Genomic DNA, 16,145 nt, shown 5'->3' on the forward strand with positions numbered 1-16,145 from the left:
ATATCATACTTGATAGCAAATTAAATAAGGTGTGTTTCTGTGTAGTTTATAAACCATTCACTCAAGTCGGCTGTGACGTGGACTTGAGACAAACAGACCTCCATTTCCTTACTATCTGGCCTACATTAAGACCCGGCATTTAACTCGGTTAGACTAGATGCTATTTACAGAACCCACTGAGCAGGACTCATGGCTGACTGATTAATATCGGAAGGGCAAATGGATCGTCAATCGAATAGAAAGCAGCTGTCATTTCCTGTGGCCCAGCGCTAATGTCTGCATCGTCCCAGTGGTATTCAAAATCATGCTTTATGGCGTTTACCTTCACGTTCCATTGACACTTTATGGGGCAATTGCTATCTAACGCTTTATTTTATGAGGGTTTAGCATTTTGAGATGTACAACTCCTCTCTCCCCCCCCCCCCCCCCCCCCCCCCCGACACATTGCTCCTCTTTTCATAGCATCAGCGATGACTCATAGGAACCGGCAGGCAGAGAGATAACTGTTGTTATTTTGTCAAAACTGCTGCTTGCGGATTCCCTTCCTCAGTGGCACAATATTTACCAACCAGAGTCTCAATGTTTTTCGGCAAGTGAACGGAAGTACCAGTGTTGTGAGTGTGACCAATGGCCGTAGTCGTCAACAACAAAAAGTACTTATCATTATGCTGCCATTGATGTAGAGAAATTTCTCATTCATGTCCTGCGAATAAATTAAAATTTGGCTTGTTGAAGCAACATTATGTTCATCATTTAGGAGAGGATCTGACGTTTGTATGTTTGCCTCTGTGTAGGATGTAGACTGACGTGCCCCAATGGATGATGATGAGAATAACCTTTACTCTCTTCATCAATAGTGAACTGCGATGACTTGGCCTCTCCAGAAGCTCGCTCCCCTGTATCATTATCATAGGCCTTTCACAGATAAGTGCCTGGTTTGGACTGGATGTGGTGTAGAATTTGTCAGCTCTCAGTGAACAGAGGGTTTTTTCACCGTTTTAACCATGCTGTTCACATGCCTGCAGTTCTATGGCTGAAGTCATGCGGTGAATGTAGTGTAATTTTTCTGGTTGCGTCAGAATACATTTCAACACATAGCCTGTCTTGGTGGTTCCCGTACATGTTACGAGTGAACGGAGTAAGGATTGATAATGTTGTCTCTGTCTTGAGTCTGCGGATATGTACTTTATTTTTCTTTTAGAGCCGCTTATTTTTTTCCGATTTATTCTGTTCTGTAAACTTGTGCATTGATCTATACAATCAACATGGCGACCTGGCGAAGTGTAAATGTATTTTGTACAGAGAATGAAAGGATTCTGTCCGTGGATGTGGTTGTAGTCCTGTGAGGTTCTGAATGGACAGTAATGGCTTTCCTTGAGGCGTATCAAAGCAAAGAGTGTTTAAAAAGATTTTTTCCACGCAGTGCGATGATGACGATGGTATACATGAGTCGGCCTACGATGTCAGCCATTTAGGGTAACAACGGGTCAATACATTTTCACAGAAAATGTTGAATACATATATATATATTTTTTTTTTTTGGTCATTTTCTTTTCTTATAATTCGCGATAAAAGATCCGGCTATATGAGCCACGACTTGTGAAGGAGCAGTTGAGTTCCTCCTGAACATCAAATGATTGGAAATCCACTGCAGATTGCCTCCCACATTGTAAATAACCCTGTTGCTCTTGATTGATTCATAAATCCCTGAGGTATTTGTTGGTGACCTACAAATGGTTGGTTTCATAATCTGGGGTGTTTCTTCAAATTTATTTTTTCATTGACACTTCTCTTGGGCTGAGCTTGTCCATTTCGGAGTGAACCTTTGCCTGCCTAAAAAAAAAAAAGTTTGGTTCCTGTTGGTTGTCAGTTGGGGTCATGGGCAGGTAGGAATTTATTTTATTTTTTTCGCACATGAATTGACAGGGTCGGTCGGAAACCGGAACCAAACAAAAAAATTTTTTAGGCCTTAGTTACTTGTTCTGGTTAATGGACACGGTAACCAGCCCATTAGCCAGAACAAGCATTAAGCAATCAAGTTATTCCTGGTTGTCCCTTTTATACTGCCCTATTGGGATGAGGGCTGATTTGTGGGTCTCATTTTACGATGGTCCTGTATATGTACTGTGTATTGCAGAGATAAGACGGAGATCTAATCTTCAGAGTCAGACTAAGTCCTGTTGGAATCTCTGGACCACTATAAAGTCAGGACAAAGGGGAGGGCTGTTCAATCGCAATGTTAGGTCCAGAATGTGGTTGTCCCTGTGTCTCACCATGGTATTAGCTATGCAGGGGGCAATGATAACCCTGCCAGGCATGTGTCTAGCAGATTATCCCCAAGCATATACCCCTCCCTCTCCCCCCCCCCACCCAAAACCTCCAACTCCCAAAGATCTAAGGGTTGCAAATAGCCCTCTGGCCCAGCTGCTAAATCAGATTCAGTGGTCTGGAATCCGAATGCCTTTGGCACTCGGGGGACAACCGGGGAGGCATCTGAATCGCGCACTTGATCCATTGTCTTTTTCATCACACAGCCCTCATGGTATGGATCAGAATTGTTTAGAAAGGGTACACCCAGGGCTTAAGCACACAGGCCTCGACGCGGAACAGCAGGAGGCCCTGGGAACCGCCAATGCTGGGTTAGAAAACTGGTTTGGTGAGTTCCCAGAGGGAGGCGAAGCACACGGGTGTCAGCTGCACCTGCAGCTCACTTTTCTCAGCGTATTAAACTCCAAATGGTCGGGCTCCTTCGTGGCCAGTGCATGTTTCAAATACTTCACAGCGCTGTGGCCTAAACCACTCCTGCCTCTCAACCACTCCTTCTGAAATAAGTGTCGTGTCAGCTTTTTCACCCACTGAATATGGTAGGGAGGCATATATTCAGGCCAGCTGACAATGAGTCAACAGAAGACATGACACACGCACAAACATATCCACTTCAATGGAATGCGCGCACCGAACATTCCTCCAGCGTCGGCGTAGTAATCTTACGTTTGATCAACTCCGAGTCGGCCTAAATCGCCTTTGCGCATGTTTTTGTTTTTAAAAGTGAAATCTTATCTGGTATCTTCTTTTCTTTATCTTTTTAACGGAGCATTTTGTAAGTTTCCTTAATTTTCCTTGACTGTTAAAGTAGGCTAACCCCTGGAGCAAATTTGCATATTAACAGTTTTGTAGCTAGCAATAATACTTGCATTTTCATATCCATGTCAACCCTAAATTCCTTGTTTATCACCAACGTGTGTTTTAATTAAACATGTAGAAGTGGAAAGGGTCAATTAAAACTACTGGGCATTGAATGTAAAGGGCAAGTGTTTTTGTCTGCTGGACATTTTGTATCCCTTGACTTGGTGATTTTGCTGGACGTACAGGTCCTACCTTATGTCCAGCCATTCTCATACTCCCTCTAGTTCTGAAGCGGGGGATAGTGGGATATGCAAGCTCATCAGATTCCTTTCACTCGCCCAGAGTACAGAAGGGGAGGAGTGTTTGGTCGAGAGGGGGTAGGGGCTGAAGGGACAGTTGTTTTTGTATGGGGGGCAGCAGCACATCATCATTTAAACGGACTGTTCTTCCCCCAGTCGTACCATAACCATAAACCTGAGTTGATGGAGTAACGGTGAGGGCTCAGGGGGGGGGGGCAGGGGGGGTGGGGTCGCACGTCGTCACAAAGGTGTGAGGCTAATAGTGGTGCGGGTGTCCAACTTGGAGGAAGGGCTGCTCTTTTACATGCCGGCCACTAAAACTGGAAAGGAGACACCCTGGTTGAACGGTTAACACTGGAGCCACTCAGGTGTCTGCCCGGTGTTTATGAGGGGTTTCCTTCACCCTGTTTGCTGTCCTTGAACAGACAGTACAGTGAGAAATACACTGACAATTAAAGTAGTACTCCTGACATTACGGTCACGAGGGATTAATCCTATGTCGAATCTTTTACCTAGTCGATTATCTTAAAGAGAAATATGAACACATTTTTCTCGGCCAAGCAATCATTCTAACGTAACCCTGAACTATTTTCACTTTCACTCTTTTCACACAATCCACTTCCTGTCGGCCCCCGGTGTTCATTCAGTACCCAGTTCCTGATACTCATTTAAGAACCAAAACCTCATCCATGATTTAGGAAGTTGCTAACGTACTTGGTCTCCCCCTCCCCTTCAGCAGAATGACTCTTTGGAGTGGGCCGACCTTCCGGAGGCGCCGGCAGGGCCCTACCTGTCTGAAGAGGAGGCCTTCTCCTGGCCGGGGCCCAAGACGGTGCGCCTGCGACGCACGGCCATGGGCTTCGGCTTCACCCTGCGCCACTTCATCGTCTACCCGCCCGAGTCGACCGTGCACCCTGCCTTCCTGGTAAGAGCGCCACCACCCAATCACTCTCACCACCACCACCACCACCACCTCCTCCCCCACCACGATCACAGTCATCGCCGCTGTCCCACGTCGACACGCCTTGCCAACTTCTGTTTACTTAGCTCATTACTCACTTAGGAGGATAATGCTTGAGTTGAAAACACACGATGCATGGGTGTGAAATTCCACATCCCCAGGCAAGGAGGGCACCTAAGCATCTGTTTCCTTTCTCTCTCTGTTTTAGGAGGAGGACCACGGCCGACGAGGTAAGCAGAACCAAAAAGGACACCCTTTCTCCCTTCGCCCCGCCTCATCTCCCTGCTGACTCAGCGCGCTGCCTTCTACTTGATATCGCCCTTTAATCCAACCAATCTTTTCTATTCGTTTTTCCACCACTTCCTTATGCACCGCAGACAATGTCGCCGCTGTGTGTCCCTGGCCTTTTGTGGCGGCATGAAAAGGTTTGCTCGGTGGCATCGGTTTGTGTCCTGCGCCGACCTTCCCTTTTGTGCCCGTGTCACCGTGTTGTTCCCAGGTTGCTAGGGGAGCGGCCAGGGGAGTACAGGTGCAACGGGGCCCCAGAGAGAGCCGTCAGAAAGCCTTGTTTGGGTCTTCACTGTTTTAACTCTATTGTCCACCTGTGGGGGCTTGTATACCCAGAGCTCCGTCCCTTTTGAGGACCACATGATGTACGTTTTTTTGGGGTGTACTAGAGGGGTTAATGGCGGTACCCGAGTGTCGTATTCACAAATATGAAGACTCCCTTGAACAAAGTTACCTTTTGACGCATATATCAGATTTCACAATTTGCCTTTTAGATTTTCTGCCACGTGTTTGGACTTGGAAAGCTAGGTTTGTTTTAGTATGCAGGCATAGTTGTATGATTATGTTCCTTGTGCTATTAAAGTATTAAACGATATTTCTTTAAGATTTCCCTTTTTGGTTTTTAAACGCCACAGTAGCCAAACCACATTCTAACCACAGTTAATCCCGAGGAAGCCATCCAATCATGTTTGGTTTGCATTCGTAATGCCATGTTCAGTCCGGGCTGTACGTTTTCACAGGGTAATGCAGAAATAATAGTGTTGTAGACTTGGAGTCACGCATAAGTTCAAAACTGGTTAACTTAGTGATACGGCGCATAAATGTTCCAGCAGGTCGCTCACAGGAATGTCTAATATTTAATTTGCGCAATCCCTTTTAACAAGACGTGCGATTAATGATTAAACCGATCCACCCAAGGCGATAGCGTTTCTGCTTCAGACCTTTTCTCTTGCCTGTGTTGTTGACCCAAGGCCAATAGGCATGCAACCATAGATTAGCTTCAACATATCTACACGCGTTGCAAGGGATTATGGGTAAACGAGGCCTTGCGTAGTGACGACGGACGCACATCATCATCCCCCTTGAGGACCGGCACACGTCAAAACGATTCTGAGCTCATGCAAGTCAGCGAGCACCATGTGCTCTGCATTGTGTATAAATCAGACCTGGGGGGGGGGGGGGGCGCATATTGAATAATTCTGCTGGTTGTATAACGCTCGACAGAGAGACTAATTTACTTGTGCGCGGATGTGGGCTGGCGGGCTGCGAACACAAGCCTGATGCCGCCACTGCTCTGGAAGGAGCTCATTCGTCATATTGAATCAGAGTCAGCTGATTTCACAAGACGAGGCTTTTTTTCCCACGACTCACGGGAAACGGGCCGCACCTGAGCTTAAGGCACCGCTACCCCCTCTTTGTACATGTCACACTCTCCGTTCTCCTCTAGTGTTTGATGTTGTCCAGCTGTCCCGGCACCACCACACACTCTGCTCTCCAGTACATATAGGTTTTTTTTGTGTCAACACGCTCCATCCACACTACCATTGTTCCCTGGACACTCGTTGACTAGGTAGTGAGGGAGGTGGGCTGACTCACTGGGGAGATTCCTCTGACATGGAACCATGAGAATGCCTTAGTCACTGGGCAGCCGTACGGCCTTTTAACTTAAAGGATCCCTTTATGAGGAACAAGTCTGGAGACTGAACCATTTTAGAGGGGTCTAATATTCCATGCTTGGTCTTTTTTGTGGGACTTCCTCCGGAAGGTTTCTTTCTTTGCTATACCTAGTCTAGGTTATTCTATACTTACTAAACCCATCTGGAAATTGATACGGTTGCTGCTTTTAGTTATAAAGTGTACACATCAATGACCCCCTCCTCCATAAGCATGTTAGCATGCAAACAGTTAATGATTTATTACACATCTAGGATATGAAAAATTAAAGGTGGAGCGTTGCATGTGTTGCATCACATATATATCAGGTGAAGCCTTGAACAGCTGTTCCTATGTGGAATTTGCATGCTAGACATTCGTGTAGAGTCACATCAACTATCCAAAGGTTGCATGCATACATAAGCCAAAGCAATTTGTTGATGTGTGTGTCTATATATATATATATATATATATATATATATATATATATATATATGCACTCCTTCATTCTGCCACTAGAGGGCACATGATATAATGCTTTGTGTGTGGAAGGGGACACGACTCGTGTTGCAGTATTACGTAATGTCAATCCCAAAGATGTCACTGTGTAATACCATGTGTTTATGGGCGGGAAACAGCGGATGTCTGCTCAAATCGTTTCTCATGGCTGTTGTGTGCAGCACTAAATATCTGGGATTGAGTATGAGAGATGCATGTCAATTAAATCATTCACACCTCCAGACAATCGAAGAACGCTGCTGATAATCGCATGGATATAAATACGTTACATTCAGTATCCTTTCTTATGCTTTATGTTCCATATTTGCATAATTACCTGAAAAGGTAGCGTTTCTTGCCGGATAAAAAACCAGTAATGCATTTAATAAAAACGTGCATCATGTGCGATTTGAAACGAGTTGTGCTTGACTGACTCATTGAGCCTAGAGCTGTTTTTCCGTTGGTGAGTGGGAGTTGTGCAGCTGAGCACACTATCACTGAGTCTCTCTCTCTCTCTCTCTCTCTCCCTCTCTCTTCCCTCACACACACAACCATGCAGCTGCTAGGAAACCGGAGGAGCATGAGCAAACAGGTTTCCCTTCTCTTTGGTGGTATTCATCCACCTCCCATAATGCACACAATATCCCTCTATTTAGACTCCCTTTTTTTTTTTTCCTTCTCCCCGCGATTTAATTACCATTCCCATTCAAAACTGTGTGGGCCGACACAGGCCAAGAAGTCTGTTTATTATACCACGGTGTCGGTACAAACGGCGCTACACCTTTTGTGACGCCGTCTTCGGGTTCTCCTATTAACCGTTAATTCATATTCACTCTATTTTGTCCGGCAGCCACTAGGGGATGTTGCGATTGTTTTTCTGGGCTTCTTTGATCTCCCACAATGTCTGAGTGGGATGGTATTTCGCACACACACCACGTCTGAGTCAGATGGTATTCTTCGTGTACGCGCCAACTGGATTCCACTAACTATAAACTTTGTTTTTCATCACGAAAAATGCCTTGTATATAGTTTTAGGGGAGAGGGTTAAGGTGTTCAGGCATGACGACCGTTGACAATAATTAACCAAGCTCGGATAAACAAAAAACTTGGATTGTAAACGGGGGCTTCAAGCGGGTAGATTGTTTTCACCAAATGTCTCATGACTGCTGTTTTAATTTGTTGTGTTTTTCGTCGCCAGGGCGACCGAGGAATAAGATAGAGCCAATGGACACCATCTTTGTGAAGCAAGTGAAAGAAGGCGGGCCTGGGCATGGAGCCGGGCTGTGCACAGGTAATGGTCTTCATCAATCTCCCCGCCGAGCCCCATTGGCGCGGGGTACCCAGTCTATTATGAACCCGTCTAGCTGTTTGTTCCATGGCCACTGCGTAAGGCCTCGGGCATACTCCCCGCGGACAGCTGCGGTTCCATTCTCTGAAACGGTGGGCCTGGTGTCTGGCGTTCTCCCCTCATGCGTGTTGTTCACCCCCTTCTAGACTCCATGCAAATCAGGGGGCTGTCAGTACCATAACGGTGTTTGCCAAGCGCCATAAAAATCAAGAAGCAGCATGAGCATATATGCATAGAAAGGGCTCTCCCAAGCGTTTGCCCCAGGAGTTCAACACCATTTGGCTGTCTTTTTATAATATTTCTATTGATAAATATACAAGCGTTGGTAACGTTGGACGCCCTCTCGCAACCTCAAGTCAAAACACGCGTCCCTTTTGTTATTTGGAGTGACTGCTGGCCTCGCGGACATGGGCCGAGGGCGTCATTATGTCACGGCAGCCCCCGCGGACGCGGAAAAGTATGGATCCTGCTCTCAGCCTCCCGTGTCCCATGGTATTTCTATTCTGTCCGTGAATGCCAATGTCCCATTGGCGTCATGTGACCGACTGCAGCCCATTTGATCTCACGCAGACTATACCATCGTTTTGACTGCCAAAGCCACACTTCCTGGAGTACTTGTTCCACATTAAAGCTGACAAGGAAACGGGTCATACATGGGTAGTTGATGCAATGTGGTGTTTTTTTCTCAACAGGAGACCGGTTAGTGAAGGTCAATGGCGCTAGTATCCTCGGAAAGACCTACTCCGAGGTCATCGCCTTAATCCAAGACAGGCGAGTTTGATTTACATTTGAGTCATTTATATAATTACTTGTCATTTGCTCTTTTTCTGTTCTTTAATCACACAGACACACAGACAGACAGACGCAAGACAATCAATTTGATATTTTTAGCTGTTAAGATCTTTTTTGCACTGTCCCTGACAAATAAATAAATACTGATGCGATACCCTTTTCTTGGTTTCCCCATACAGTGGTTCCTTTCTTGAACTCTGTGTGATGCCAAAAGACGAAGACATACTGCAGCTGGTAAGTTCCTCTTCACTGCCCTCCGGTCCGCTAAGATTTCACTTCCCGCCCTCGCTTGCCCGCTGAAGACAAGGGGGGGGTCTGTCTCTCCCTCCTGCACTGTAGTGATTGCCACTATGCATGTGATTGGGTGTCAGAGTGATGCTCCAGTTCTGTGTGTGTGTGTGTGTGTGTGTGTGTGTGTGTGTGTGTGTGTGTGTGTGTGTGTGTGTGTGTGTGTGTGTGTGTGTGTGTGTGTGTGTGTGCACTGTCGGGCAACAGTTGAAAGAGGCAGGCTGTGGTCCTGTCCTATCAGAGCTGTATCTGGGACTCCTAACCAGGCCACTCCATAGCTACCCTTCCTGGTCCTTATCTGATGGCCTGATTGGGACACCGCAGTGTGGCTTCTTCCCAACAAAGAAATATGCTTACTTTTGTTCAGTCTTGCAGATCTATTGTTACTTCTCCTTTTTGTTTTTTGAGAGGTCACGGGAAAGGGTTTTGATATCTCAGGAAGTAGAACTTATGGTTAATAGCCATACAGCATTAAGTGTGTGCCCATGTCTAGTTCGGCCTCCCTCTCTATCCTATGTTTGTGTCTGGTGGGCTGTTATTATGAGGTCTGCTCTGAAGGATTAGCATGGAGGCAGTTAGGCTGAGCCGCCGAGAGGGTAGTGATGCTGAAACGGTTAACTCTGTTTATTAGCTGAACTTGGTTTCTTTGAACTACGGTTGTCTGAAGGTTTGCCCTCATGTTCCTGGCTGTGTTTTTTTTCTTTTGCAATACTAATACTATGTTTTAATATGTAAGTCCCATGGAATGAATGATATCGCAGTCTACTCTCCAGACACATTGTCACCGTTCTCTGATTTGAATTCAAACTAAGCTTCCTCGAAACTGCCACAATAACGCCTGCATGTCTGCAATAGCTACAGGCACGTATATTGTATGGAATACACATGAACCATTCATGCAACCATGGCATTTATGTTTTTGGAGCGTGGCTTATAAACCTACTATATATATGCGCTATCTGTGCACAGCTATACACGATCCCTGATTGCTCCGCCCCGTATTGGATGCTTTCCCTGGGCTTTTTATGATCTGACAGGCTATTTATAATGAGTGATATTATGACAGACATGGACCCATTTGCTTTGCCAAAACACTTCCCCTGTGTGCCCTTTTATGGCCTCTGTGCATCGCCATAATTGACATGATAAATAATTTAATTCCTCATCTGGGAACATGCTCTGCATGAAGCGGCTTGGATAATACTCGTCAGGAAGGAAAAATCAATATGTCATGTAATTACAATCAAGTTCTCTCCCTCAAGTATTGCCGGTAAACCGCTGGTGGGCATTTTATGCATGAGCGTTTGTTGACTTAATTATAATATACTGCTATTATGTAAGTGATTTCACTATCTGAATCTAATATTTAAAGTACATGCCTCTACTTGCCTCTTAGTAATCTCCCCTTTATGGCAGGGACGAGCCCTTTGCCCACCCATATTACTCACTTCCTCTGACCAGCTTCCCGTCTCTGCATGACTGATCTCCTATTGGCTTCTACGTCTCACTCTATCCCACTGGCTCCTCCCCCTCCTCCAGCATTCATTCTCAAGCCGAACAGTCCCAGTCATCTGTTGCTCTAGCAACAACAGGAAACACAGTGAGCCGGGCATGGGTAATGTGCCAACCGCCCATAAATATCCTATTAAAAGATAAAAGCAGACGGTACAGTCCACCAGGGAGGATTATCACAACCGCTAGCTGGCTCAACTCGCACCGTAAGAGGCGCAGGCAGCGCACACACCGACTGCCTTAGAGACAGGCAGCAGTTGCTTAGCGAAGGCACCGGGGGTTGTGAGTGGAGAGAGAGAGAGAGGGAGGGAGAGAGAGAGAGTGAGTGTGAGCGGACGTGGGGGGGGGGGGGGGGAGTGAGCTGGAAAGGCAGAAGGAAATAACCGGGGGAAAAACAGAGGGAAGAGAAAGTGGAAATGAACGGCTGATAACCAGCCACAGTCAGCTGTTGGTGCTGTCTTTTGAACAGGTTGACGCTAACCGAGAAGGAGAGGCAAGGTAGGAGTGTGTGGTGGTGGTGGTGGTGGGGGGCTATGTCTGCATCTGAACTGAATTCATAATCAGCAGCTTGCGCCTCTGTCATGTGAGTAACAGCCAAGGGAGGGAGCGAGCAAGAGAGGGAGAGACTGGAGGCAGCTTGCTCACTGAGCACGGCGTTTTTTGGCGGCAGACGGATATACGCGGGAGATGGAGACTTAACGGCCGTAATGGGTGGCAGGCTTCTGCTCCTGCCTCTTCCCCAGACCGCCACGGGCAGGTGGCATCGCTAGCGTGGACTTCCCCCCCCCCACCCACTGTCACATCGCCCAACGTCTCCTCGGCCGCCCCTCCGTGTGGCTCTCCTGCAGCTCCGGTGAATTTATTGTCGTGCTCGAAGACCCAGGCCAAGCCATGCCCCTTTCACACTTTACCATTCCTCCGTCGGTCCCTTCTGATTCCTCCGATGTGTGTCGTTTTTTCCCCCCTCCGCCCGCCTCTGCGCTGTCGCCTTCCCTATCTGCCCTGCTCTCTCACGGCTCTTGTTTTTCTCTCTCGCCCTACCGGTAGCCCGTTTCTCGGGGAACCTCTGAACTGGTAAGCAAAAAAAAAAGAAACGACTGGCTCGGTAGCCACTTGATGTCCTTATTTGTTGCATCTGTCATGCATGCCGTGATTGTTTTGGGCTCCTGCTTTCTGTTTTTTCTTTTATTGCCCGGGGTGTTAGCTGAGGTCTAGAGGGCTGCAACCTAGATTTAAACGCGGAATCGTCTCTGTCATACTGATTATAACATGATGCCTGTGCCAATGGTCGCCGTACAGTGACCGCAGTACCTGTTGGCTTCGCGAGTGAACCGCGTCCCAGCTGGAAGCTCAAGCTGGCCTCGCCCCGTTTTTCATCCAGCGTGCCAAAGCGAATTAGGGAGATAAAAGCCAGTGACCTCTGAACTTTGGCGGTACCGCCGTGCTTACAAAGGGCGGGACATGAGCGGGCACAGATTACCGTGGCACGGACGCCCGGTGACGACTTACGAGAGAGGATTTGACACGGAGTAGTAGGGTCAGAGTCCATTTGGATTTCGATGTGAAGCCAAGAGAAAAATATGTAATCGCAATGATTTCAGCCACGTTGTGGCATAGTCGACATGCCACATGACAATGTCAAAGCGGTGGTGTTGTAAAATTATAACAAACGATGGGTAGATGAACAACACATTGATGTTTGGGAGGTTGCCATTATCATGGGCTACCTCTTCAAGGTCCATTTTAAGGATTGGTTTGAAAACAAATCCTATCCACAGCTGTCATTCCTGTTTTTACTGCCGTAGGTAAAAAGGGATCACAGCAGGGATTATAACGCAATTGTTGTATTGTTTTGTTTGATTTTTAAGTCCTTTGATACCATCCTGCTAGCTTCTCGGTGGCAATTTCATGGGGAAAGGCTTACATGTTCTTACTGTCAATAGGACGCAGTGTGTCTTATGGAATAATACCCAATGCATTGCCAGAAACACTAAGAAAAGGGAACAGCTGAATAACATTGACACCGATGAACTACCAAACGCCTCCACATGCGCGTTGCAAGCACTGCCCACACACGCATGCACACAGCACCAGCGCTGGAAGTCCAGGGTCTGAGTCCCGCTCCCAGCAGCTCTTGTCTCCATGTTAAATATCACACATCACTGCAAATGTGGCTCCAAGTGTTGCCCTTCTGACGAGCTTCATCTTCTCCCATTTCTCCCCCCTAGGCCTATTGCCAGGATGCCTACCAGCGTAGTCACAACCCGTACAGCGGGAATGCCTGTCACATACCAGAGCCCCCCCCTCTATGCTACCCCCGAGTAGACTGTAAGCCTCCGGCCATGGCCCAGGCCACGGACGCGCCCCCCCCGTCCGGGCAGGCGTGCAGGGGCTCCGTGGCGACCTCGGACCTCGGGTACCGCAAGGAGATCACGGTGCCGCCGTCGCCGCCGCGCGCCCCCTACCCAAAGAGCCAGCTGGCGGTGAGCCTGCGCAACGACGGCCTGAGGACCGTCGTGGTGCCCCCCGACGCGGCCCCCGCGGGCCGCATGGGGCCCTCGCACAGGATGGACTACGCTGACCCCGCCTTCCTCCGGGCCCGGCCCCGGTCGGTCTCCCAGTACCCGGCGCCGCGCAAGGCGGACGTCTACCCCGGGGGGCCCGGCCTGGCGCCCTACGGCCTGCTGCCGCCGCCCCACTTCCCCAACAACCACCAGAACATAGACTGGCGCACGTACCAGACCTACCGGGAGTACATCGACAACAAGGGCATCCACACGCACGCCAGCCGCACCATCCAGGAGCGGCTGGACAGCCTGCGCGCCGGCGGCCACAACTCCTTCGGCACGGCGCAGCACGTGCCCCCCGCGGGCTGGGTGCCCAAGGGGGTCCGCCGGCGGAGCACCTCGCACGAACGCTCCTACCACGGGCCCCCGCCGCGCTTCCAGGTGCCCCCGCGCAGCGCCTCCCAGGACCGCATGTGCGGCGCCGAGAGGGCGGCGCAGGCCCGCCACTGGCCGCCCCGCAGCGTGTCCCAGGACGGCCTGGCGCTCAAGGCGCGCTCGCGCTCCACGGACTACGTGGAGGCGGCGGAGCCGGCGTGGCCCGCAGAGCGGCGGGGCGGCGGCGGCGGCGGCGGCGGCGGCTACGGCCGGCCGGACCAGGGCGCGAGGCCCAGCCGGCAGGCCCTCCCCAGGCAGGCCTCGCTCTACCGGCCCTCGGCGGCGTACGGCACGGGCAACATGCGGGGGCCCCCGAACCCGGCGCACTACGCTCAGGGGCCCGAGGCCCTCCAGACCCGCTCCTCGCCCATGCTCGCCGAGCGGTCCTCGCATCCGGGGCCATCCGGGCCCCTCGCCGACCAAAGAGCCAAAGCCAACCTCGCGGGACACCTCCCCCAGCAGGGCCGCTCGCGGGCCGAGACCCTCCACGCCGCCGCCGCCGGGTCGGGCCGCGAGGCCACGGCGCTGGGCTACCGGCCGTCGTCGTACTCGGCCCCCCAGCAGCGGCCCCAGAGGCCCAGCATCCTGAAGACGGGGCCCCCCCTGCCGCCGCCGCCCCACCACCTCCCCCAGAGCCACATGAACGGAGGGCGGAGCCCCGCGGAGGGCGGGGTGGTCCTCCGGGAGAAGCCCCCCTGCGGGAAGACGCCCAGCCCGCTGCGCCACCCCTCCTACATCCTGGCGGTGAACGACGACGGGGACCCAGCGGCGGGCGTGGCGGCGTGCTGGCTGCCCAACGACACGCGGCGGGAGATCCACATGCGGCGGCTGGACGAGCAGCGGCAGGCCTCCTGCTCCAGCAACCTGGACGAGTCGCTGGACGCCATCCCCTTCATCGGTAAGGGGGTTGTCACGGCAACAGCGGCGGTGGCCAGCGCCTCCTCCGTAGTAGTAGTAGCGCCGTGGCTCCGGTGCTACGGAGCTCGTTTTACCGAGCGTGTATTTTTAGCTTTAGTCTTGTTTTTTTAATAATGCGGTGTGAGTCTGTAGGGCATTTTGGTGAAAAATTCATCAGTCGTGAGCTGAAAAAGACGTGCGCGTGTCCACAAACATGCATAATATAGTGTAATTGTAGCCGATTTCTAGTAAGCCTTTATTTATAGCTCTAAAATGTTTATAATGTAGTGCATATTTTATAGCTCATTTGGGAGAAATGTGAAACTTTCCGTTGTGAGGTACACACACACACACACACACACACACACACACACACACACACACACACACACACACACACACACACACACACACACACACACACACACACACACACACACACACACACACACACACACACACGTGTGTGTGTGTGTAAATATCTTATGAGCAGTCATGTATGAAGGCAGGGCCCTTGTGCGACTGCGCTTTGAGGGCAGATGTGTGAAAACATTACACTGCAGGTAAGGAGGAACTGGGTCGGCGGCTGTGACATCATCACCGCCTCATACTGTGTCCCGCCGGGGGGGGGGGAGTTGGTCTGAGTCGCATACATCCAGGGTTATATTTAGACGCTGTCAACACCTCCGGCATGATTCATCAATGTGGGTTTGTGATTGATAACTCTGGAGAATTCACCGATGTTATTATGTGGTGTTAATTATATGCTACTTGCTATTTTTCTTTTTTTTTCGGTCTGTGATTATCGTCCCTTGATTATACTACTCAAAAAAACTTGGGTTGTTGGTTTCCAAAGCGGTTGTCGATGACCGTGTAGTCTCATTGGAGAATTATATTATAAACGTTGTTTACAATAAAAAAAAGTCTTCTCAAAACACCCGGCCCTAGACAATCGTCCAATAGGAGGAAAGAAAACGGAGTAAGTCCCGCCCTCTCAGTCCAACCCGTGTGGTCGTCCCCTACGTTGGTCTATCCTACCACTTGTTGTGGGGTGTAGTAGGAGACGTCGGTGAGCAGATCCACGGCCCAGGTGCACACAAAGCGTGCGGTGACAGCGGTGCTGCTACCCCACGCTCCGACCCTCACACACACACACACACACACACACCCACACACCCCATCTCCAGCACCACCACCCTGGGCCCCGTGCCCGGGACCCTGGAGAACAGAGCTCCGATTGACCAGGCCTCCGGGTCCCCATCAATGAGTCACTTGAATGGCCGCTGGTCTTGGCACCGTGTCGTGTGAGGTCAGCCCGAGTTCCCATGGCCCCGGATGGCAGCCTCCGATTGGTCAGATCGCCGTGTCCTAGCCTAGGCGACACCACGGGTCACTTTTTTCTTTTTTTTTCTCGTTCGGTTAACAAGACATATTTTTTTCCGTCGGTTGGAATGCGGCCATGTTTTGCTTTGCTCAGTGAGGAATCAGGGGCTTGACCGAGGCGGTGGGCGAGCCAGAGTTTGCTGTGTCATTCCAAGATT

The 16,145-nt window shown here is 50.0% G+C and overlaps 1 protein-coding gene across 5 annotated transcripts in view; it reads left to right on the plus strand.

The window, feature by feature from the left end:
- Window positions 1-16,145, plus strand: part of arhgap21b (Rho GTPase activating protein 21b) — a 32,995-nt gene that overhangs the window by 3,835 nt on the left and 13,015 nt on the right. For 2 of the 5 annotated variants that reach the window (XM_030363593.1, XM_030363594.1), the window contains exons 3-8: window positions 4,162-4,350; window positions 4,595-4,616; window positions 8,024-8,116; window positions 8,866-8,944; window positions 9,145-9,199; window positions 12,994-14,605. In XM_030363593.1, the coding sequence (XP_030219453.1) occupies window positions 4,162-4,350; window positions 4,595-4,616; window positions 8,024-8,116; window positions 8,866-8,944; window positions 9,145-9,199; window positions 12,994-14,605 (2,050 nt within the window). The other 3 variants (XM_030363595.1, XM_030363597.1, XM_030363596.1) reach the window with 3 other exon arrangements.

This window comes from Gadus morhua, chromosome 8 (genome assembly GCF_902167405.1).
Source record: "Gadus morhua chromosome 8, gadMor3.0, whole genome shotgun sequence".
NCBI classification, from domain to species: Eukaryota; Metazoa; Chordata; class Actinopteri; order Gadiformes; family Gadidae; genus Gadus; species Gadus morhua.